Source organism: Ursus maritimus, unplaced genomic scaffold (assembly GCF_017311325.1).
Source record: "Ursus maritimus isolate PB19 unplaced genomic scaffold, ASM1731132v1 scaffold_36, whole genome shotgun sequence".
Taxonomy (NCBI): Eukaryota; Metazoa; Chordata; class Mammalia; order Carnivora; family Ursidae; genus Ursus; species Ursus maritimus.
In genome coordinates this window covers 12880190-12905381 of record NW_024426230.1, presented here as the reverse complement: position 1 = coordinate 12905381, position 25192 = coordinate 12880190, and the positions used below count along the sequence as shown (strand labels likewise).

Below are 25192 nucleotides of genomic sequence, written 5' to 3'. Positions count from 1 at the left end.
TTTAAGAGCCTATCACAATGGTTCAAGTGACATATGACCAGGGCTTGGACCAGAAAAACAGAGATGAATAAGAGAAAGCAAGAACTCGACTAAAGTATATGCTTTCCAAGTTTCTGGCCTGAGTAACTGGAAAGATGGAGTTGCTATAAACTGATCTGGAGAATATTGTAGATAGAACAGGTTTGTGGAGGAAGAATCAGGAATCCATTTTGAACATGCTAATTTTGACATCCCATTTACATATCCAAGTGGAGATGTTGAGTAGGTGACTAGAAGAACTGGAGATATATGACAGTTATCTACATAAGGAAGGTAATTAAATTAGTAGGACAGGATGAAATCACTGGGAAGAGGTAGACAAGGTCCAGACACTAAGTCCTAGGATTATCTTCTGCATTGTTTTTTAAATGTCTTGAGTTCTATGTAACTTATCCAACTTGTAGTTTCTTAGGACATTGACTGCAGGAGTTAGGAAAATAGTTCACCCTTGATTACTCACTGACAATAATGTGATATGAAGGGAAATTTTTTCAAAGCTATCTGGAAGACTGTGCACATCCATGAGTCCATAAAGTACATATGGACTTTTACTTACTGCATCCAGAAAGCCTGGTGACTACTCATTTAACCTGTGTTTTAGTAAGTTATGTAAAAATTCAGGCACTTAAAAAACTGGTGTAAGGACCTGTGGATGACAAAGGAGGCCACAAACCTTGGCTCAGCTATTCCTCCATTCAAAACCCAGCATTTTAGCCAACTAGGCAGAGACCGGGGCCCGAGCACTAGAGACACAGTCACGGAAGGAGCACTAGAGCGGAGGTGGAGCAACAGTTCCCAGTGGATTGACACTGGCTCAACCTGAGAACACAGAATCAAGCAGAGTGCTCAACAGCAGAGGTTTGGGAGTCAAGTAGACTTGTGTTCTTATCCCAACTCTTCCAGTTTCACTAGAGAGAAAGTGGCTAACATCTCTAAGTCTCGCTGGTATTTGCCTATGAAATGGAAAGAGTGGAATCTATTTCACGTAAGAATTGAATGGGATGATAATTGCAAAGCATTTAGCACAGTGATCACTATTTTTGTTTCTAAAGTTTCTCTCAGTAGTCTCAATTGCAGTAGAATTCCAAGCTGTTATAATACTATTCCTTTGGAACCTAATGTAGTGAAATGAAGGTCTGTTAAATCAGATTGTAGTTTGTAACCTACAAAATGCTCTGGTCCAAGGCTTCCTTCATTAGGGTTGAGACAATTGTTGAGTTGCATTTAACTCCAATACCACTAGGGGGCACCTCAAGAAATTAATTTTGGAGCCTACTGTAATAACTGGCAGCCATAAAGAGTTAATGAATTTCTAAATGTGACTTACACTTTGGGAGCAGCCTGCTCAGTGCATTTAGTGCACAACATCTTTGGCCTCAAATATGTATAAATTGATTGCAGCAGAATTCCACAACAGGGCATGAATTCCTAAGGTACCGCGTCATACACTTAGGTAAGGTTCTATTTGTGAAGGACATCTCTGAATTCTGAGGCTTTCTGCTCCAGCTGTGGTCATACATAGCCCTGCTAGGTCAAGCTGTTAAATTGGTCTACTTATTACAACAATGTACCAACTCATTTTCATAAGCACTTGTAGAGAGAGCTGACATTTAAAAAAAAAAAATCTCTATTCTGGCAGTACTGCTTTGGAATTAATTTGCTCACCTTTTGTGCCAAAGGTTTTTCATGCTGGGTAAACAGCTAACATATAATTGAGCCAGAATTCAAACCCAGGGAGTGTGGCTCCAGAGCCCACACTCCTGCCCACTGTATCATGTTGCTTTACTGACAGGTAGCATCGAATTAATGCTAAATGCCAGAGGGTGGTGATAAAGAACAGGAGTGGCCATTGTCAAGCAGTTTATAACCTGGATTAAACATGGTAATCATGTGTCTAATGCATACTCTATTCAGTTAAAAATATACAAGTCATTCAGACTATTAATATGGATCGTGTCTGGGTCGTGTCTGTGTACATGGATCTATATACATGCCTGTATATATGTATAGGTGTATATGCGTAAGTATATACATTTCTCATTTGAATATAGCTATATTCAACATATGTTATCTGAGTGTTAGTGTGTGCTAAGCACATAATGTAAGATGAAAGGCAACATCTTGGTTAAGTATTGGGGGTAATTGCAATATCAAGATTCTGTCCACTATCTCAGAGAAGACTTCTTGAAGAAAATTAAGGTCTTAATTGGTATGGGGACAATGGGACCACTGTATCAACATTTGACCCTACAAACACGTGTTCAGCCTCGTGCTTGGAACAGAGTATATTGAAAGAATGAGTGAATGAATAAATGAAAGATAGTTACTTCAGGAATGGGAAGGGCAGAAATTAGAAACAGAGGAAGTAAAAAAAAAAAAATGAGGATTGGTGAGGTGGGGTTAGTAGGATGAAGCAAGGAATCCCCTCAGCGGGCCCTGTTTAGCAGAGAGCTGCCGGTGAAGAGCTTTTGAGTCCCCGATCGGGACTTCTTCCCTGACTTTCAGTCTCACTCCAAGAAATTGTGTTGCTTTGGTTGGTTTGGAGGTTTTGTCTGTTCGTTCGTTTGTTTGTTAGTCCTTTTCTACATAGTTGCCATCCGCACGAGTCAAAGACTGCCCTTAAATGATTCCTATTTCCTAATGGAAACGTGTTTATCTTTATAAGCAAGGCAATGTGCTGTCACTGAATATTAATACACTTTTTGTGCAGTCTCTTCACTTATAGATTAATGGAGCAATTAACACCACACTGTACCCACATTATTTGCTTCAATCACTTCTCGAATATCTTTTTTGCTTTCTTTCCTTAGCGTTTTCCATCAGGGTTCTGGTTCTTATATCACGCTAATGCCTTCCTTGGGCTGAGCTGTGCAACGTGTTTAGTGCGTCGAGCACCCAGCCAACTTTCCAGGGAATCGAGCCACAGAACTACCTCCTAAATGGTACTGACAGCTAAACTAATTTTTCTGTATCTTAGAAAATCAAAGTTGTAGTTTATTTTAGACATGTCAACAAAGTTTAATTGACGTGGTAGAATCCCACTAAAAGTTCAGGGAAAAACGGGTGTTCAGGAAAACTTTAAAGAAACCCTCCATACAGCATATAATGAAAGTGGCATGGTTTGGGCTAACAAATATATCCAAGGACCATATGCAGAAACTTAGTTCAATTAATTCTCTGTAATGAAAAATAATAACTATATTGTTTGTGCCTGAAGACCTGATAGGAGTTGAAGGAGGAAAAACTTGTGTTAGTCTTATGTTACGATGTTAGCTAAAACTTTTGTGAGGGTGCACTTCCTTGAAGTTCAGTTGCTGATTTTAAAAGCCGAATCTGTGTCACTCGGTCTTTTTAAGCTGTTTTTCCTCTCCTTTGAAGGATGCATAGTTTTCTCTCTCTCTGTTGCTTAGATGAAAATGGCCCGAAGATGCATGCAAATTTGTGAACTTCAGATCGCAGATTCTGCGTAATTCAAATAACAGAGCCATGAAGCTCCACTCTTTCATTTGGATTCCGCGAACCACTGAGACTTGTGGAGTAGAAATGATGTCAGAATGATGCCCTAAAGGTGTAGTGTCAGGGCCAGAACTCTGCCCTGGGATACCATGGCCCATCGGGCTGTAGGAGCCTTGCACTCACAACCCAGGGCCGAGGGCCGCCCTCATTGTTTTAATTACAGAGCTACAGCATGTGGGTAAGAAACTTGGACTTGACAACAGCGGAAGAAAGAGGAGATCCTTGAAGGGAAAATTATGTGAAAGAAAGAAGGAGGAAGAAAACAAACTAGCAGGATCCCGATTTCAATGTAATTTGGAGAAAATGACTGATTTGGGTTGGTCATGTTGCCAGAGCAGATGACTCAAGGCTTCCAAACAAGAAATGGAAATCAGGAGGATGCCTGAAGCCTGGAAGAAGAACAAATTGTGAAGATATGATTGACTGTAAGGCTTCAAAATCAACTGTACCAAAGATGAGCTTGGATCTTTGCCCAGAACAGAACTGAATGGTGATGTTCATTTAGGTTCTGACTGTTGAAACAAAATAAAATGTAGTAATTGTGCTCTGTTAGGTACACAGACGTGTTAATGCTTTCCAATTTCCCCAACTGGGGATCTGGTGTCACTTTCCCTGTCGTTCCTATTTCATGCTTCACCGGTGAGTATTATTGCTGCTCTGGACACTAAGTGAATGCCAGGTTTTTGGCAAAGACCTGGGATCCAGGTGAAAGCATCCTTCTCAGGCTGCGTGTGAGTGTGCTGCAGGTGGCTTTGAAAATGGCTTTAAAACTTGGAAATCGTTTCTTTAATTGGCCTGTTCAGGCTTGGATGATGTGCACCTCGATCCTGGCATTCAGTGTTACGGTTGCTGGACCTCGGTTATGAGTCTCAGCAGTTTGGGCCCCAAAGCACTTCGTCTCTGACAACCAGGAAAAGCCTCAGTTTCCATTGGCAGTAGAGTTGGCGGGAAGACATTTTATTCACGGTTTTCTTACACTCGTTTTCTCAGTAACCTATCAGTTGAGTTTTCTGACAACCTTTCTGATGGACAACAGGGTTTAACTCCCTCTCAGGTCGGTTCTGAAGCAGCTACACTTTTCCCTCTCTCCCTGAGGGCCACAAAGAAGAAAAGATTCCATGTTGTTTTTCCTAACACCAAAGTCCTGCGTACTAGCCCGACAACTTCGGAAATTTCCCAGCCTGCCTGTAGGAGCAGTCCAACTGCACGGTACAAATGACTTCCAAACAAACATTTTCTACATACTAAATTAGAAAAAAAACAGCAAAACCAACAAGGGGGTGACTCAGAAGGAAAAAAGGAGGGGCAGACAGAACATGTGATTTTTCCACTCCTTTTTGGTTTCTTTACCTGAGTCAAATTTTGAGAATGTTAAGCCCTGTCCTGTCTACCCATTATTTACCACAACGTCTTCAAATTTCAGTAGCTGACTGAAAGCCAGTAACTTTTTTTCAGCCATCCAAATGGACTAAAGATGTCAGGTACAAGATGTTTAATTAAGGATCTGTCTAGTCTCTTTGGGCGTCTAAAGTTTGGACCTTAAACAAGGTAACCTAAAATTAGAGCCTACTAATGAGAGACAGCAGGAAGGCTTCTTCAAGGGTTTGACTCGCCATAAATGAACCACCAAGACGGGACACAAACTGGAACTCAAAGGAAATTCCACATCTCCTTGCTTCATACAATCAGCATCTTTTCATTGATTGGTCTATGACCTTGGAGCCACCCAATATGTTAAAATAGCTTCGCACTTTAAAAGTGGGGGTGGGGGAAATGAGGGGTAAAATTATTTTGTGGGGCTTGGCACAAATCTGTATTTCAAATAAGCTATGTATGAGCTGTGTCTTTGAGCGAGGAACACGTGCAACGCAGTTTTGATCTTCGTTTTATAGATGTACATAAGTAATACAAGGCCTGTTTTGATTATACAATGAAAAACAAATGTGACCCAATATTGTCGTGCTCTGTATCTACTTACGTTTCTGAACAACAGCTCTCATTAGTCTACGAACCACCATTAATGGCTTTGGAGACCTGGAACCCCATCCGATATTTGCTTATGAACTTTTCCATGTGTGGTATGGGGTTCCTTCATAGGTAATCATCTGAATAGGACAGGGTTTTAATGTATGATGGGCTCCTGAAAGAAATCATCTAAAACCATTTCTCAAAATGGTTCTCACGGTCTTCTTCTAAATGCTTTGCTTAACATTCAACAACTGTGGTCACTATAATTATGATTGAAGAATTCTATTTTAAGGCTTTTTCAGAAACGGGGTGTTAAAGGCTATTTGCTAGTGAAAATCAAAAATGCATTGTACATATCTTTCTCAAATTCTTTTTAGCCATAGGTTAATGGAAGACGTAGTTGAAAGCAACTCAGATAGTAACGATGTATTTTTAATTTCACCTAACCAGAAATCTGGAGGCAGATTGCTGGGATTGACTAATTCGGCAGCCCGATAATGTCATTGAGATCCAGGTCCTTCCCGTCTTTGTGCTGGCCTTCTTCAGTTTGTGGGCGATGATCTCTCATCTGAATGCAGCACACAGGCGTCTCATGCAGATAGCACAACAACTAGCAAAAAAGAAGGACTTTTCTTTCCATGTTCCTCTTTTCCTTAGGCCAGAAATCCAGGACTTCCAACATACATTCCCCCTCTTCCCACCACTGGTCTCATGGGCTAGGTTTGGATCATATGTCCATGAATGTGACAGGATTCACCAGCAAGGGACTGGGACCACCATGGTTGGCTTGAAGAATGCTGCTTCACCCCTGGGCTAGAGAAGGGGTTTCTTCCCTGAGTACAGGGCATGGTGAATACTTGCACCCCAAGGAACAAAGAGGGATATCTATGGATATCTATTGGGTGAGCAACCAACAGTTCTCCCCACTGACTTTTTTGGATAATAACAGTTTTTACTTTAATATAGAGCATCAATATTTCAGTTTTTTACCGTATTACTGAAGCATTGTTTTTCTTCCACACTGACAGTATTATCCTGGTATTCCTTGTAAGGACAAAAGTTATCCTGAGGGGGAAAAACATTTGGGCGTACTTTTTTTTTCTCATTCTGATAAAACTAGAAAATACGCAACAACCCAAAAGCTTTCACAAAAAAATGATCTTGTTCATCTCAGCCCAGATCAATCAGTTATACAAATAGTGTTTCACATTACTTTAAAACAGAACTGAATGGAAATGGGACTAAAAAACTGATTTTTGATTGCCATTTCTGATTTTTCCTAAAATAAGTAGTGGTAAGACATTTTTGCAACATAAATAACTTTTCAAAAATGTTTATGGAAATAAATTTATTTCAAGAAGAATTGCAATAGAGTGTAGCCCAGTGGTCAAGGACATGGACTATGAGGACAACGGAACTTGATTTCAGTCACTGTGTTTGGCGGTGATGTGACAGTAGTCCTCACCTGCAAAATGAAGAGAAAATAATCATACCATCTTCAAAAGATTGTTGTGAACGTTGAAGGAGATTAAAATATGGCCATCTGCCTACATACATTTATTCTTAACAGAGTGCCTAGTACATAGTAAGCTTTCAACAAATTTTGACTGTTTTTACTTATATCAATATCAACAAAAGTCCATAAACATCCAAGTTAACGTTTTCCTACACAGGATAATTAAAATCAAATTCACAACTTCTAGAAGTAACAGCTTTGAGAAACAAACCGTGAGGCCTGTCGTATAGTACATACCATCTTGTTGAGAGAGGTCTTGCATTGCGTCTGGAGCATCTTCCAAAGAGTTCTCCGGTTGGCTTGGTGTTGGTCAAAACTGAAAGCCAGAATGGTGGCTTGACTGTCTTTTCAGGGAAAAGAGTGGCTATTAATGCCACATACACATTAGAATTCGTTTCCATTCATCTAGGGAGTAGACTGAGTGTGTCAGTCTGCTTCTTGAGAAGTAAGCAAGATAAAGCATGTTGATATGGGTGTCACAAATCTCTTAACGTCCCTAGTTATTGTCCTCCTAAGCCACATGCTCTGTATTTCAAGCCAAAACTACATGAAGGCAGAAAATTTGGCAAAGTGAACAGTGCATGTGGGTATAAACATTAGTTCTTTAGCAGAAAAAAAAAAAGTATCTCCTTCATAAAACATTACAATTCTTTTTTTGTTTTTTAAGAATCTGTATTTCATACTTTACCTTGGGAAAGCTTCCAGTAATTATCTAATCAATCAAGAATCGTCAGCTTGCACCCTTGCCCACCACATTCTCTTTCTCGAATTTTGGGTGTGACTCTTCTGACTGGCCCAAGTGCCAATCTTCACTGACAAAAGGCTCTTCATGGGAGAGGGCGTGGCATGGAGGTCCTGTGGCAACCACTTTGACTGTAGGGCCCATGAGGCTTACTTTCTAGATCCAGGACTTTGGACTGGTAAGTAATAAACACAACTCAAAATTATTTAGGTTGAAAAAAGGAATTTATTCTAAATGATACTGGGTATCTCAAAGAATGAAAAGCAAAGAGAAATGCCAATTTGCAAGAAGCGTTGAGATGTAACTAAGGGTAAAAAATTGCTGACAGAAGGTCATACTCACAGTACCAGAACTCTTCTCCATCTTGCTTCTGCGTTTCCCTGAATAGTAGCTTCCTTCTTTTTTATCACTGCAGATTGACTCTCCAAAAGACAGAAAATGTGACTGTCACTGATACGCTAGTTTTCTGTCTTCGAGCTTCAACCACACAGAGTGAGACTTGACCTTTTCAGTTCTAATTCCCAAATCCTGGAGAAAAACTCTGCTAGGTCTAACTTGGATCAGATTAACTGGGGCAAAGAGACAGAACACCATTTGGATCCATTTGGTGAGGTGCCCAATCAACCAACTGCATGCAAGTAGTATCATATTATACTAATGTGTTGGCTCCAATGTTTTAAAAAATTGGGTGGGGCAGTTCTCAACAGAAGAGGTGCTGGCCTGACTATTCTGTAGATGTCCACTATTGCTAGGCTATACTGTGAAAACAGTGCAAGGATCTAGCCTCCCATTTTCCAGCAAAGGCTGCCTATGGTCCTTGAGAATTTCCCATTAAAGCTGTTCATTCACTGTTAGAAAGTTCAGGATGGTGGGACGGCTGGAGGCGGTCGCAGGGAGTTGGGGCGGTGGGGATGATTACACATGAAAGGAACAGAGCAGAGAGAAGGGAAGGAGGGCGCATCAAGGAAGCATAGACAACTTGAAGCAGAGGGCTCTGGACCTCCCAGCTCTTTTCAGATTAAATCCTTATGGTTCTCCCAGCTGCCTCTCTTCCCTCCTGCCTTACACCTCTTTTTAATATTTTTTCCCATCATTTTTAAAATGAAGACCTTCTGTGTTACTTAGAAGATTTCTGTCCTCCTCCAGAAAAGCAGTGCTCTACTTTAGGCAAAAGTTTGCAGTTAAGGCAGATTTTGTCTCTTCAGGAAAGCACTTTCCCATATCCTCCTGTTATTTTTCTTAGAGCAACAAAATCTGAGGGTTGGAGTAGACAAATCCTGAGGGCCATTAAGTTCATCCATTGCTGTATACATCCCATCTCTGGCATCCATGACAAAGGGCCTTCCAGAGTGCTTGGCCACATACCATGAAGGAGAATTGATTATTTTTCAAGACAGCCCATTCTATCTGTAGGTAGTTCTATTAAGAGTACTTCCTTGTATTAAGCTCCTACTGGACGAATAATGTGTCTTTTCTTGTTGCTTCCACCTGTTGGTCCTAGTTCTACAATCTGGAAACAAACAGAAAAGTTGAATTTCTTTCCTACATGCTCACTTTTCAAGAAATCAATCACGTTCATCATGTTACTCCCTGTGATTGTTCTTCTCCAGGCTGAACGACTGTTCTTCCTATAACTGTTCTCTGTTGTATGGGATTTCAAGTACCTCTATTATTAACAGGGACACTCTGTTCTAGAAGCTTTACTTACTTTAATGTTCTTCTTAATTTTTTCCCCAAAAACCAGATGTAATCTTCCAGATACAGAAAAATCACAGAAAGAACAGAACTCATAAATCTTTCATTATAAATATAGAACTTCTATTCAGGAAAATCACATTTATCTTCTGGGAAGGCCGAGCCTATGCTTAATCACTCTTATACTGAAAATTATGTAATGATTAATTTATAATGACATTTCAATGATAAAGGGTGGTATTTGAATTTTGTAAGTGAATTTCAGGCATTAGTAGTTGAAATTGGAATGGAAACGAGGTGGGAGCATGAATTCCCATAGTTCTTCAAATCATATGTCTGCTAGCACTATCCATTATGTCAAAAATACTGGGTAGAGTAAGCCCATATCAAGGGATCATTTGATTCCTTTCTTCCCCTTCACAAAATCCACATGCTTAACGAACGTTTGTATCCTGGTTACATATTCACACACAGAGAAGACTCTGGGGTAAGCACACTAATGCACACTCAGCCCTCAAGAAGCTAACAATTTAGAAGCTATGAAACAAGTCCTTTGCTTCCCTAACTGAAGTGTGCTTTGTACGCCAGTGAATCAAGGAAAAACAAGAGATCACCACATTGGATTGGGTAGCAGAGTGGATTAGTATATATAAATTCTTAACTTTCTTGTTCTAGAAGCACTTTAAGGAAGTTGGAGTGAAGCTTGAGAGGTCAATCAGAGAAGCTCGAGCCCCATGTTAAATGAACATCCTAAAATACAGACACATCGAGTCCTGCCTTTTTCTGCAGTCACGTGTGGGTTCATCAGGAAAGCTGAATTATCTCAGAAAATAATGAGGAATATTCTACTTATGTATTTCAGGTCTAAAATGAGTATATGCCGTATATATCTTTTTCCAGGGCAGACAAATTTAAAATTTTGAATCTTAAAATCTAATATGAAATAAGTGGTGACATTTTATGAACCTTATCATAAGCATATGGCGCTCATTCTTGGTTTTGTTTTTTGTTTTTGTTTTTGTTTCTAAAAACATTTGAGTATGTGATAAGTCCCTCAACATTGACAACGACAGTTGTCCCAGGCCCTGTAAGACTATATCAGCAAGGAAGTTTGACATTTCTTCTGTCAGCAACATATGTCCCTGACGTTCTATCTCCATCAGTGAAGTTAAAAAAATCATGACTAACTCAGGATAGGGCTGGGAGCCCAGTTTTCACAGCCGTAGAGCTTGTTAGTTCCCTTGTGTTAGTAAAGCTGAAATTAAGGATTTGTGCCCCTTGTTAGCGCAGAAAATTCCAGTCTAGCAGGCTCAGGTATAACCCTAACCTCATTTGGTTACAAGGGAGGAAATGCTAAACTGTAGACAGCTTGAAGCTACCTACCACACACCTGAGAAAATAAATTCAAGATTCTTTAGACTGAGGAAGGTCAAGTTCATCCTTAATGTGCAACTCGTAGTGTTTAGCAATGTACTCAGGGGATTCCAGTCTCAGTACCATTTATTCTTCTGAATTTCATAGTGTTAATAAATGTAAAATTCATAATCTCTGCACTTTATTTTTTTAATGATTTTTTATTATATTATGTTAGTCACCATACAGTACATCCCCGGTTTCCGATGTAAAGCTCGATGATTCATTAGTTGCGTATAACACCCAGTGCACCATGCAATACGTGCCCTCCTTACTACCCATCACCAGCCTATCCCATTCCCCCACTCCCCTCCTCTCTGAGGCCCTCAGTTTGTTTCTCATAGTCCATAGTCTCTCATATTTCATTCCCCCTTCTGATTACCCCCTTTCTTTATCCCTTTCTTCCCCTGCCGATCTTCCTAGTTCTTATGTTCCATAGATGAGAGAAATCATATAATTGTCTTTCTCTGCTTGACTTATTTCACTTAGCATTATCTCCTCCAGTGCCGTCCATGTTGCAGCAAATATAATCTCTGCACTTCAGAATTAAAACGAAGGAAGACTTCATGATTGGTGTACTACATTGAATAATTGGGGATACTTTAGATTAGTTGCTTTATCCATAAACAGAGGCAGAATTACCTGTTTCCTGATTCCTTTACTTAAAATCTTTTATTTCTCCAATAGGTTGTTTGGTTTTTACAAGGGGATTCTGCCACCAATCTTGGCTGAAACACCAAAAAGAGCAGTGAAGGTAAGCATTGTTAACCTTTCCACCAAGTGAAAATAAGACTGCAGTAACAACTTCAGCCCTAAAACATCCCACAACAATCTATGGGACGTTAATGTGAATTAAAGATAAGATAATTTAAAATTTAATGTGGAAATTATAGCATAACTTTTATTATAATTAGGCTGGGTCACTCTTTCAAATATTGGTTTATGGATCTTTTTTCAGGTAAAGGCACTCCCTTCTGATGAGGAAATTATACAAAAAGTACAGTGGTGAATGAAAGTCACGTAATTGAACCACAGCAGCCACAAAATAACTTTTTTTCTCAAAGCAATTCATCAATTTTCCTTAGGAGCAATAATTATTAAAGAGAGAGGGAGAGGAGAGGAGGGAAGAGTGGTAGAAAAACCTTTTTCCCTAAATCAGTTCCATTTTATGAACAGAGCAAACTAATACACTACATTACTTTGTACATGATTCGCGTAGAACACATTTATTTGGCATGCTAACTTCATTTGCTTCCCTGGTCTCCTCTGTTAAAATTCTCTATTCTGGTTTTTACAAAATTATTACTTCCACTATGCTGATTTCCATTCTTTAACCACATAACTATGGAGTTTATGTACTATTTGCCGGTTCAGTGTCTGGATAGGAACACAGAGATCTGGCAGGACCTCCGGGGAACAAAGAACTAAATCTGATCACTCCTTTCAATGTTCTTTTGGACAGAAGTCCCGATCACAGTGACTCTGGCTGGCAGTGCCCCTGCCCCCACACTGGCTTCACCAAATATGGCTTTGTCTTTCCATAGAAGGATAACATACCCTTAGACCAAAAGGCTTCCTTTCCAACTAATGACATAAAGCTTTTTTCAGATACATTACTCAATTTGTATTCCCAATGTTCCTGACAGGTAAGATGGGACAATTTCTATACTTTTGCTCAGTAAGCTAAGAGGTTGACTAAGTTAAAATTTATAATAAAATAACCAACATATATTCACAGACACCATACTTCTACATTCTGTCAAAATAGTAATTTCATAGGATTTAATTCAGGTCTAGAATTCAAAAAACAAAGCTTTAAAACATACTTTCTCTATAAATTCGTCCCCTTTGTTGCCATAGTTTTTGTGATTTTGTGTTATTAGTTCAATACAAATTTCATTATAAGGATCTGAATCGCAGTAGAGAATCTGGAAAAAGTTCACCAAAGTACACAAGAGGGCTGAATTGAATTATGAAATGGCTTCACTTGATAAAAGATTGCCCAAGTAAACAAACAGAGCAGAGTTCCTTTTCAAAAGGAAAGTCACTTTGTCTCCGTGGAATAATATATTCATTTGTTCAGTGTTTTACATGGATAAATAGAGTAAACTATAATTAAAGTTTTTCCTGGAATATTTTTCCTTAATACTATACATTGGAGACAATTTAATTTAAATTTGAAGAGGATTAAAGTTTATCAGTGTTGAACAGTCTTTTATGTAAGAAAAAAAAAAGTTGAGCTTTACAAAACTGAGTTAGTCTCTACTTAAGAAAAAAGCAACGCTCCCTGCCAGAACAATGGTTAACAGATGAACTTTTGGGCAACTGGATATGGTGTATGTGTCCCAGACATCTTGTTTCAAGTTGATTTTACCTTAAAATTATTGAGACATATGGTAAGTGCGTTGGCTTTTTAAGTATAACTTGGAGTTAAGTGTATCTTTGCCAGATGGATAGCACTAGTTTTTCAATACAATTTATGAAAACATTCATTTTATAGATATTTATCTTAGAATTTGTGAGGAAAGCGATCATCTGATTATAATGATTTCATACATTATAAACTGCTTCATTGTATGGCATCAGAAAAAATATTCAGAGACCGTACATACATATATGTATAAATATACCCACACATACATACATACACATATATATGGTCTGTGAATGTGTGTGTATGTGTGTATTCCTCGGTACTGACACTTCGATTACAATCATTATTATAATCAGAAACAGACAATATGAAGTTTTTCTGCACTTTATTCTTTGAAATGAGATTCATCATTAAAATAAGACTCATTGATGCTAAATAAGTGAAACTTCACCTTTCACAGATTAAGACAGAATTAGTATTGCAGTTAGCAAAAGGAAATAAAGACCTCAGAAAGAGACCAACTGCTCCTTCAGACATGGGAGGCACGATGTTCCAGGGTCCAGGGTCCAGTCTTGAGATTCACAGGTCCAGAAACACCATTTTTCCATGGACAGATTCTCAAGGACTGCCTGACGCTAAACAGACTCAGGAGAAAGCAGGAGTTGTGAAGGCTGTCTGTTCACCACCATCCCTACACCTGTCATGGTGTCTACACACACTAGATGCTCTCTCAATGTTAGATGCACAAATGAAACAGAGAGAAATAGAAAGTGTATTGATTTAAAACAGGAGACATTCCTGTGCTATTTCCCAAAATTCCCGCATCTACTATTCAGTTTCTGGAAGACCATGACTTCCATTTCCAGCCAAGATAGAGTAACAGAGACCAGATTTACTCTCCTGCCTGAAACGGCAACAAAAATGAACAAAAAATATGAAACCACAGTTTTCAAGACACTGGACATCAGACAAGGAAGGATGGGGACGGGAAACAAATGAGATGAGCTCTATGGTTCTCCCCAACTTACTGCCTTGAGAGGTTTTTCCAGACCCCGGGCACACAGAGGAAATGTAAGCAGAGCCCAGTGTACTCCCTGGCTTGAGATGGAACTGGCAGGCTGGAGAGGGCAAGGCAGCTAGAGTTCACAGGATGGAGGTACCAGAAAAGAGAAAGCCACGTAGAGAGAGAGCTCATAAGCTCTTCAGAGGGACCCCGTAAATATTCAGCTGAGAACCGATGAGTGCATGCATGTGAGGAAACTAGCAAGGCTGGGAAAGAGCTGTCCAGAGCATTCGGGGGAACAGTGCTTGGCCAGCATGCGGGACCAGGGATAGTACCTGTTCCCACCAGCCAAACCGGAGGGCCTCAAAATGCACAGGGCGTTGTTGAGAGGAGTACTCAGAAAGGGTTTGCCCCGGTAGTGGGGACTAGTTGGCCCTAGTCAGAGCGCAGCTTAGGTAGTTAAAAGCAAGATCCAAATGGACCAGACTCCTTCCATGTAATTTAACTGCATCCGGGAACAGAACATCGGGAGGTCAGGTTAGTCCTCAGATTGCTGAGTGAGCGTGAATAGAAGCAAAGGGAAAAGTGCTGGTGAGCTGTGTCACCAGGCAAACTGCACCGACCTCCCCTGCCCAGCCACGGCCTGACACTTCTCCAGAGACCACATGGCAGCCCCTCTCCCTACATGAGACTACCAATTTCAGGATTCCAGTTGATAGCTTATATATGGCACAATTCATTTGGATTCAAGATTTTACATTCAGGATTCTCAAAACCTTGATTGAATATGAATGTTTTCAAAACTCTTTAGTTACATATCAGTATGACTTTGGGGAGGCAGCTTTATTATGTGTTGAGCCCCCCAATTTTATCCTTAGACTGTAACCTCACATCTTGTATGATAGGGTACTTATATCACATCTATGCATTGATCAATGTTGTGGATGAGAAATTTCGTGAAAGCCATAAAGGAGTAGTGTCATATAGAGAGGAATTAAAATAACAGCTCATCTACTAGTGCTTAAGAATATAGTTCTGGTATAATGTCTTCTAAGCTTTGAACCTGGGAGACATTCAGTAAATATTTGTTGAATGAATGAATGAATATTTTTTAGTAAATATTGGTTTCAAACTAGAATGATGACATTTACATTCTTTTACTGTTACTGAAACTCCATTTTAAAAGGTTGTACCTTTTCCTTCCTTGAGCTAGTGTCTTATTTATTTGAAGCACTATTTGTTTATTGGAATATATGATAATACTTTTTTCATGACTTTTGAATTCAGTACACTGACAGTTCATCACTGTGACTTATGGGGCTTCTTTATTCCCAGGAACCTGAATCATTTCATCCTAGCCATTCACCAAAAGCTTCCAGCAACGCTGCTGATGAGTACCAGTCAGCTAATAGTAGTTTGGTTTTCTCACAGTTTTAGTGATGATATAAGAAAAGCATAGAATTGCCCCAACTTGGAGACTTGGAACTCCCTGTGAGGATTGCTACAATGACAGGCCAAGTGCCTATCCCCAGGCTTCTCCCCTGAGGTCCCAGTCTGGTCCTTAATCCCTTGTAACTACAGAAAGTCAGAAATAAAGAAAGACAAAAATCAAACCGCATCTTCTCATTGGAAGAGAAAAGGCAGTGAGGTCTTTTGTGAGGTCCATTCATCCCAGAACTTCCTCGAACCCAGTGTGCAGTGTTTCCAAATGTAGGTCATGACCTATGAGTCATAAAATCAATTTAGTGGGTCACTGGATGTAATGGGTCATGACCAGAATTTTTTTCATGAAACAGAATAGAAACATAGTGCATTACACATAGTGAGGGGGGGAAACACTGTTTTACAGCAATGTTTTGTTTCAGTTATAAACACAAGCGTACACTGTATTCATCGTGTGTGTGTGTGTGTGCGTGTGTGTGTGTGTGTGCGTGCGTGTTATGTGAATACTTTTTACATAGACTGTGCTCAGAAAGGTTTGAAATCTTCTGCCTTGAGGGACTCTGGGTTTCCAAGGTCAGGGAAGGCAAGAAGACCTCAGCAGCAAGAAAACTCCAGGGCAGAGAATCCCAAGCTGTTAACAGTCACGGCTCCGCAGTGAGCAAGCATGTGTCGTGGTTAAGAGCACACACAGGCTTTGCAGTCGGTCCTTCCACCCACTAACTGCAGGATATGTATCTACAAAATGAGAATCATGACCATAACCTGCTGCCTGATGCCGTTGTATGGACTCAGTGCAGTAGCACGTGCAAAGGCCGTGGCGTGTTTTCTGGACCACGGCAAGCTCTCGTGAGTGATACAAGTAACTGTGGTTCCTTTATGAGCCAAAGTGAAGAAAGAGAATGAAAACTAAGATTTTCTGAAAGTCCTATCTGGGTCAGGCATGTCAGAATATCTTAGTTAAATGCTATTATTTAAGGAATATTTCAGAAGTTAAGTTTTATGTTCTTGAGGGCTAGAAAGGTCAGGTGACTTGCCCGTGCTTTCACAGCTAAGTAGCATAGGCAGGATTCAGTCCCAGGACTGCTCCCATCAAAACCCCAGCAAGGTGATTGTCGAAGAATAGTGATGATAATGACTATAAAAATGAAGGAAAAAACTTACTTGTAAAGCTTAAGACAATGTCACTTTTCCTTCCATGATTAATGGTTTCACTAAAACAGTAGTGGCCGCTGATGCTGTTTTCTTTTTTTTTTAACACCAGGAGAATTTCAGGGTTGACACCATACACTAGAATGTTCGACTAAAGAGGCAGGGGTTTCTCTTTATTTACTGCTGTAGGAGGCATCCAATAAATATCTGTTGAATGAGTAAATGAATGAATCCCTGATCTAGAAACGTCTACATCTGTAGTTGAGCTAAAGAAGTATGGCACAAAAGTTATTCCTGGGTCTTTAAAAGAATCAAAATCTATCTGGTGATATAATGACTTTGGGGCTGCCCAGAGACTCATAGAGCCATGTCTACATGGAACTACCTCTTTCTAACAACAGAGTATTATTCGATCCCCAAATTTGCTTTTTTTTCTTCCCCCATCTTATTGGGTTATAAAGTAATAGAGTAGAAGACCTTTGAGACCATAAAATTCCCAGGCCTTTCCTGGGGTCTTAAAATTCAGACCCTAGCAAGACCTATGATTGTGCCTTATCAGTGACATCGGCAGCTACTGCTGACAGAGCGCTCGGGAGCCAAACAGCATGATCAAGCGGAGTTGTTTCCCAGAATACAGAGTACAGAAAGAGAGGAGAGAAATGTATTTGGGGCACATTACATGAAGTCTGATGAGATTTACCTCCATAGAAATTTATTTGCAGAGAAAATTTCTAGGATGGACTAGAGGACCTTATTGGGTTTCTGGGATGGACTAGAGGACCTTATTGGGTCTTTGTTTTACCGCGGCATCGTCATCATCAGTGAGTGTTTAGAAACTTCATGGAACAACAGAGATACACAGCAATGTAAGCACAAGTTAAAGATGAGAAGGGGGTGGGTGCCTTTTACAAGTGGGTTAGAAAACTGGGCATTCACTGGGAAAGCAGTTCACAGAGAAAACATAGGAGACCAGAGATTTCAGGTCTCTCTGCCTATAATTTTGAATCACTGCCATAAAAAAGAAGTCTATTGATGTCTGGGGAAACTGAAAATGGTCATGGTAAATGGAAGCTGTATGGTTCATTTACTGCTATAAAGGATTCCATCAGCTCTTCTGTAGGTTATTATAGTTGCATTTGAAAATGTGAATGTAAAAAGTCAGGTCCACTAGCAACTACCCGAGACCAGATTAAAAACTGTGTTTGATGGTTTATCATTTTTCTAAAATGCTGGTTAATTTGAGCCAATTAAAGAGTTTGTTGCAGGAAATTGTTATAAATCTCTGGGTTTGGTTTTGTTTCACAGTTTTTCACCTTTGAGCAGTACAAGAAATTGCTAGGATATGTGTCACTGTCGCCAGCATTGGTAAGTGAGAGTATTTATTATACTTAAGTGTGTGAGTTATTTCATAAAGCAAAATCTGGAAACAAAAACCCTTTTGATTCCCCAAGCCCAACTACTAAAATATGAATTCGAGTTATTCAATGTTCAGCTACTTGTTGAAAGCCATCTTCCTAATAACTCACAATTTGGCTATTTTATAGCTCCCAGTGATGAATTTATGATAACAGTGATATGTGTGGAAAGACCCATATGAGATATGGTCAAGAATATAAAATAAAGAGTACATTTGTCAAAGGTTCTGTGAAAGCCAAAACGTGCATATGTTTACATACTAGGTACTGCGCATATGTGTTTATGCAGAAGTCAGTATGCCTAAAACATTTCCTAACAGGTCACTTTTCCAGCTTTTGCTCAAGCTGTAGGAAATACAGGACCTCGGGTCACCCTGCAGGCAGATGCAGACTGAAGGACCTTTTGTCGTTGAGGAGAACAGGGATGCTACAATGACGCATCTCAGCTGTTACGTGGAGATCACGTGGTGATGTGAACATTTCTCAGGGCCTCTCCTCTCCTTCTTGGTGACTTTGCTGCTTTTCACAAGACAAATTGGAGTGATCAAATGGGTTCTACAAGTATGTGTGCGACAAGAGCCCAAGAGAGAGAAAGTGCACTGATTTCTCCCTCCATATCTGAAGAACAAATGATCCTTGGCCCTCCAATCGACAGTGGGCCTCCCAGCACCTAGAAAAGTCCTCCAGTTTTCCTGCTGCAGTGGGCCTCAGAACTCAACCAGAGAGGCAGTGTTCTGGGCTTCAGCTCTGCCGTTACTTAACTTGTAAAGGTTCACTTCAGAATATTTACTCTGCCCAGTAGACTGTCCAAGAAAAAATATCTGTTATTTTTTAAAACCTACATGCCCCTTCTCTAAGAAGGATACTGTTAAGAAACTTCTTGCCAAGCCTCCTGCCAAAACAAGGTGACTGCGAAATAGCCTTGTGTGGTAGAGGTGGCAGCATGAGTCCTGATACTAGCTCAGATTTTTTTTTTATGCCTCACTGCCTTTTCTTAATGTCATTCTCAACTTTGAAAACCTCTTGGTAAGGGGAGGATTAAAAACTTCCTAGCAAAAGACAATAAAATATGGTCTCCAGAGGGCCAGCTGGCTGTTCCTGTGTCGAGCATTGGTACCATGTGAGACGCTGCAGTCCTTTGGACTCCTGAGAATTAAAACAAAAGCATTTGGCCACTCCAGCTACTCTAAGTAAATGCATGCAAACTGTAGACAGTTGTTCTCTTTCCTTGAACTCATTTATTCCAGTTTCTTTTTGATACCACTAGACACTTAAACAGCCCTTAAATGTCCCCTGGTGCTCGCACATGAAAAGCCTAGGAGGCTGGGAACCCAACTGTTACCGCCGGTCTCTGGAATCATCTAAGTAACGTGATCTGCTGATAGCTGATCAATTCTTTTGACAAGGGACTGCTGAACACTAGTTCTGACAGCAAATGTAGCTGAGTTTTATAGAAGAACAAAAAAGTGAATTACTTGGAAGATTGCATATAGTAAGTAATAAAAACCTGAACATCTGGATTTTAGCTTTCCCAGTCAGCAGAGTTTGGGACTGGTATTTGTGTGTGTGTGCGTGTCTGTGTGTGTACACACCCGTGCACACACACGTTTTGGCTTCCATGATAGAAGTGTGAGATAAATGAATAAAATACATGCTCTGGTACCCTATGCAAATGTGTTTAAAGTAGTACTGAAGGGGCATGAAAGGAAAACATGATGGATTATTCCCTCTCCTTGAATCTGTGTACTATCCCATTCTTCCTCGGCATGTTTATGTGCGACAGGAACAATGGTTTTTGTAAAGCACTTTACAAAGGGCTTCGCCGATTGTTTTGATCCTCCTATGAGGTGGGGAGATTAGACATCATTGTCTCCATTTTACTGATGAGGAAACCGTGGCTTATAAAAGGCTCAGTGATTTAGACACAGAGCTGCAGCTCGCACACGTGGTGCCTTTGTGTGAATTACGCAAAGGCACCCTTTGTCCTGGCTGATGCCTCTCCAGGGCTCCGGCTTGGATGGTGGGGTGCAGGCTGGATCTCAGCCTACACACATCCACACACACGTACCTTTTTCTGTGCACAAACTAATGCACATGGCAGCCCTGGTCACATAGCCAAGAAGTGGCAGAACCAGGACCAGAACCCAGACCTCCCTCTGGATCTTCCCTTGTTCCACCTTGCCTGTTGTTCCAAGGTTAGGGAATATTCCTTTTTCTTTTCTCTTCCAGTCTTCTACTTTGGAGAATTTAGAGACTCCTAGTAAGAGTTACCTGTCCTTTGTTCTTCATTGGCTTTTTTCTTCTTTTGGTTGTATGTAGCGTTCCCTCTTCTCCTGCAATGAGAGCTTCAGCACTAAAGAATTACTTTTTTTCAGCATCTGTTTTGGAGATTTGAGGCTTTGTTTCATTTTGTTTTTCTGGTGTGTGTGTGTGTGTGTGTGTGTTTTAATTGTGGGGTTTGTTGGGTTTGTTGTTTTGTTTTTTGTTTTTTTTTTTTTGATACAGAGTTTCTGAAAAACCCTTAAACATTCTACTTTGAGGAAAAGTCAAGAAAGTTGTAGTTCCTTTTGCAGAAACTCTTAACTGAGAGCAAATAAGAACCTGACATCATCTTTTGAGAGATGTTCTAGATTTTAGCTGATCCCTTCAGAACAACCTTGCCATTTCTGATCTCAACTTTTGTTCCTCATTTTCTACGTCTAGAAGAATAGGGCAGTTATCGGGGGGTTTTTTTAGATAGGGAAAGGATGAATAAAAAATTTTTTTTTGTTTGTCAATTGTCTAGAATAGTGACTCTAACAACAGGGCTATACCTTTAAATGTTTTCAGCTGCACTGTTTGGTTACCTGAAATCTCACTTTTTATAAACATTTTATTTTTGGTTCTGCTCCTTGAATTTTCTGGAGATGCTCAATAATGATTTAAGTAGGTGTTTTAAAAACGAAGCTCTCCTTTTACAAGTCAAACTCTTTTAATTGTTACATGTGCAGATGTTTTAGTATCCACCTTAAATCACTAAAACAACCTTTCTTTTCATTAAAGGAAAAAGTCGCTGTTGATGGGGCTTTGACATTTTATTTTGAATTGTTAGGATGTGGTTTGTGGCTTCTGTAATTTCTTCTTCATGAATTGTCAGCATCTAATCAAGAACTAAAGCTGTTTAGTAATGGTATGTGGTGTATTTATGTACGTTTCTCCATTCTCCACCAAACATTCAGCTGCTGAGTGTAAGGAGTACGATGTTTAACCCAGTACACATCACTTGTTTGAAAGTATTGATTGATTTAACTTTTCTAGACATTTGCCATTGCTGGATTAGGATCTGGACTAACAGAAGCTATCGTGGTTAACCCTTTTGAGGTAGTAAAAGTTGGATTGCAAGCGAATCGGAACAAATTTACAGAGGTAATCATTTAATGTTTTCCTATTGGTGAGGGAATGTAAAAAGAATTGTTTTTAATATATGTATATACTATATATGCAATTATGAACCCAGCTCTTAGTCACTTGTTAAATCCGTAGCAAATTCTTGTTAAAGAAGTAGCATAAGAAAAAGTCAAATTTCTTCCACAACAGAAGTGTGAGCAAACATTTCTAAAGTCTGATGGACAAACACATGTTTACAAGTTTTTATTTTAGATTTGGAATGTAATCTACAACGACTTCTTTGAAAATGTTTCCCCTGCTTTCAGCAAAACCTCGATTTCACATTACGCTAGAAGAAACTGAAGCAAAAACCACAGAGGTGATAATGTTGTGCTTTTAAAAAAAAAATTATGAAGTCATTTTTTAAAATTGCCTTACTCCTTTCTGCACTCCACCCACCGCCTTCCCCCAAAGATTCTGATAATCTGTCAAGCTTGTCTTTTGGTTTAATCTGAATGAAGCAAGTTAGTAAACCTGTGTAGACGTCCCCGCTTGGACGATGATGGGTCCTGACATTTAATCACTGGTACATGATGTTCCATGAAGACAGCTGCCCTTGGTGTGTGCTGCCTTCACTTCCTCCCAGTTGCCTAATAATTCCCTTTAAACCACCAAGTCCAACTGTGCTTCTTTTATTCTTTTGGGTGACGAGCACCAGGTAGGGAGAAAATAAGGAGATCGGCGTTCCAGGTCCTTCCTTCCTCAGCGTTTTAATTTAATTCCACAACTGGGAAGCATGTGGGCTAAACTGCTTTGGCGTGTCTGCTGACCTGCAGTTCTCTGTAGAGCGGTTCCCCTCCTACCACTTTAGCAGCAGCTGATGGGTGGAGACCCCCGCGCTCCCACCCCACTTCCCGCCTGCCCAAACTGCTTGAGAGCTCCCTGGCAGCTTCTTGAGCAGGGCTGTGGGAAAGAAGGGGGCCCGACTCCCCTGTAGCTGCCCAGCCCCGAGAAGGACAGGGCTGGGCTGCCTCAGCAGATGGGATCCACGCAGATGAAGTCAATCCTAATTAAGGGAGAATTTTTTTTCTTTTACGTTTCAGAAGGTTGCCTTAGTTGTGGTGATGTTCGGCACTTCAGTGAAGATTGAAAGTCCTTGCATTGCCCTAGTCTTTGTTTTGTTTTCTGTTTCTTTGCATGAAGGGAAAAGGCGGTGAGGAATAGGAAGAAGAGAGAAGAAACACTTTTTGAATGTCCACTTGAAATGGAGCAGCCCCCATGAAATCGGTTGAAGGAAATTTTGATTTCTTAGGCTGGGAGAGTTAGCACTAGAAGGAAAACGTGGAGCTCCTCCTCCTCCTCCTCCGCAGCCTCTGTTCCGTCATTGGGAAGCTCGCCGGGGCAGCGAGGAGGCGGCAGAGGAAAGCACGTACCCAGCCGCGGTCCGTATGGGGCAGCACAGAACCCACGTGCGCAGGTGGGACAGAGCACCAAGGAGCACCCGCGGGAAAGAGAATAGTGAGTTATCACAGCAGCCCTGCGCGTGCCGCGTGTTGTCTCTCCTCTGCCTTCAAGGAGGTTCCACACTGAGGCCAAGGAGGAGCTGCTAATGTGTTGCAGGTCTGAAGGCCTTGCTAGAACACGGGAAACACCCTTCCAGCCTAACACATGAGTGCCGCACGTGTACGTGTCCCCGTTCAGTGACAAGAGTGCAGCGTGTGTCAACTGTTTACGTAAACGCAGGCTAGCAGTTTTTAAGTGGGGGGAGAACAGGAGCTTGTTTGGGGTCATTTCCTTTGCAGAATCCACTGAACTGGACTCATTTTTAGGTGTTTACTTAGACAAAACAAAAATCATGGGTACATTATAACCTTCGGTGAGTCAGACATGGTTACACATGTCAACATTTATGTCCGGCAACGATCAAGATTCAGTAGCTGAACTGGCGCTTTCTAGGCAATATTGATCAAGGGAAAAGGAGTTAGTGGTACATAGTCACCCAACATAAAGTAATGGAACTATGTTCCTGGAAAAAAAAAAATCTGAGAGGAAGAGATGACATGATAAGAATAGCAAATTTGGGTCTGTTCTTTAAAAATAACTGGTAGTCATTACTGGCAATTGTAGCTATTTCCCATGTCTTTTGTCTAGGACCCACTAACTCCAAAGCCTTCTTCCATTGACTAGCATTTTCTTTGTTAATCTGTGCCTGGGTTGGATTAATCCAGTTGTTAGGTGTGCTCGCTTCAGCATTTCTATGACCAAGAGTAATTATTGCTTTCTTCACTCTGAGGCTTTGTCAGTTGTCAAGAAGTGTGTGCGTTGGAGCTGGTGGGTGGGGTGGGGAAGAGGGAGAGACAGGAAGGAAGAAAGGAATTAATGATCAACGCATTTAAAAGTTATACTTTTTTAAGAAAAAAAGTTTTAGTCCAAGTATAAAAGTAACACATATTTATCTTAGAAAGCACAAAAAATATATATTATATATAAATGTGTAAACATACTAAAAATGATCTAGACTCCAGAGCAGTGCTGGCCAATAACAATACAACGCAAGCCACATTTTCTAGTACCTTTTAAAAAGGCAAAAGAAACATGAAATTAATTTAATACTGTTTTTATTTATTTATTTTTAATTCTTTAACCCAGTACATCCCAAATATTGTCATTTCAACGTGTAATCAGTATAAAAATTATATGAGATCTTTTACCCTCTTTTCATATTTGGTCTTTAAATCTCGTGTGTATTTTATGCTTACAAGCATACTTCAGTTTGAACTAGGACATTTCAAGTGTTCAATAGCCACATATGGGTAGTGATTTCCTTATAGGACTGTGCAGGTCTGTCATGCAAAGGAATTCTTACCAACTTCTAAATTGTGATTACCTCTGGAAAGGAGACTAGAATAGGGGGAGTGGAAGGTAAGCGTTTAAGGGAAGGGCTTTGTGTAGTTGAATGTTTAACGTGAGAATGTATTCAGCATTACCTGTGAATATTTACTTTAAAAAGTAACACTTTCTTCGTAGAAAATTTAGGAAAAACAGGAGAGTATAAAGAAAAGTATGTAATCCCAAAGAAATGTTCTTTGGCTCTGCCAGGATCCAGGCTCCCTTTAGCGAGAAGGTTCTCAGCTGATTTGGGTAGAAATGACTTGCTGGTCCATCTTAAGTCCCCATGTTGCATAATTCAGTTTCCATTACTTCATTTGTAGTAGCAGAAACCCCCATTATTTCCTGCTCTATAATTTCTAAAAAAAGTTGAAACCTTACATGTGGACTATCGAAGAACATATATAAACAGAGCTGTCTAGAACAGGAGGGCCACTGGTGAACTGGCCTGTCTCAGGGTCGGAGAGAGATACACCCATCATGCTCTTTTCCATTTTCTAACATGACCTTGAACAAGTTACGTGCAGTTCTCTCGGTGACAGAATGATGGCGATGGGTCAAGTTGTCTTACAGCGAGGCATTTCTGGGAAGTGGCTGGAAGCAAGCTCTGGAGGGCCGTCTCTGTCATTGGCCATGTGACAAGTTCATGTTTCCCACCCTGACT

The 25192-nt window shown here is 40.3% G+C and overlaps 1 protein-coding gene across 2 annotated transcripts in view; it reads left to right on the top strand.

The window, feature by feature from the left end:
- The window catches only part of SLC25A21 (solute carrier family 25 member 21), a 471897-nt gene that overhangs the window by 408581 nt on the left and 38124 nt on the right, over window positions 1-25192 (top strand). For both annotated transcript variants that reach the window (XR_005832048.1, XM_040620848.1), the window contains exons 4-6: window positions 11577-11643; window positions 18164-18223; window positions 21571-21678. Coding sequence is in view for 1 of the 2 variants with exons in the window: in XM_040620848.1 (XP_040476782.1) it covers window positions 11577-11643; window positions 18164-18223; window positions 21571-21678 (235 nt within the window). In the remaining variant the exon portion in view is untranslated. The remainder of the gene's footprint in view (window positions 1-11576; window positions 11644-18163; window positions 18224-21570; window positions 21679-25192) is intronic.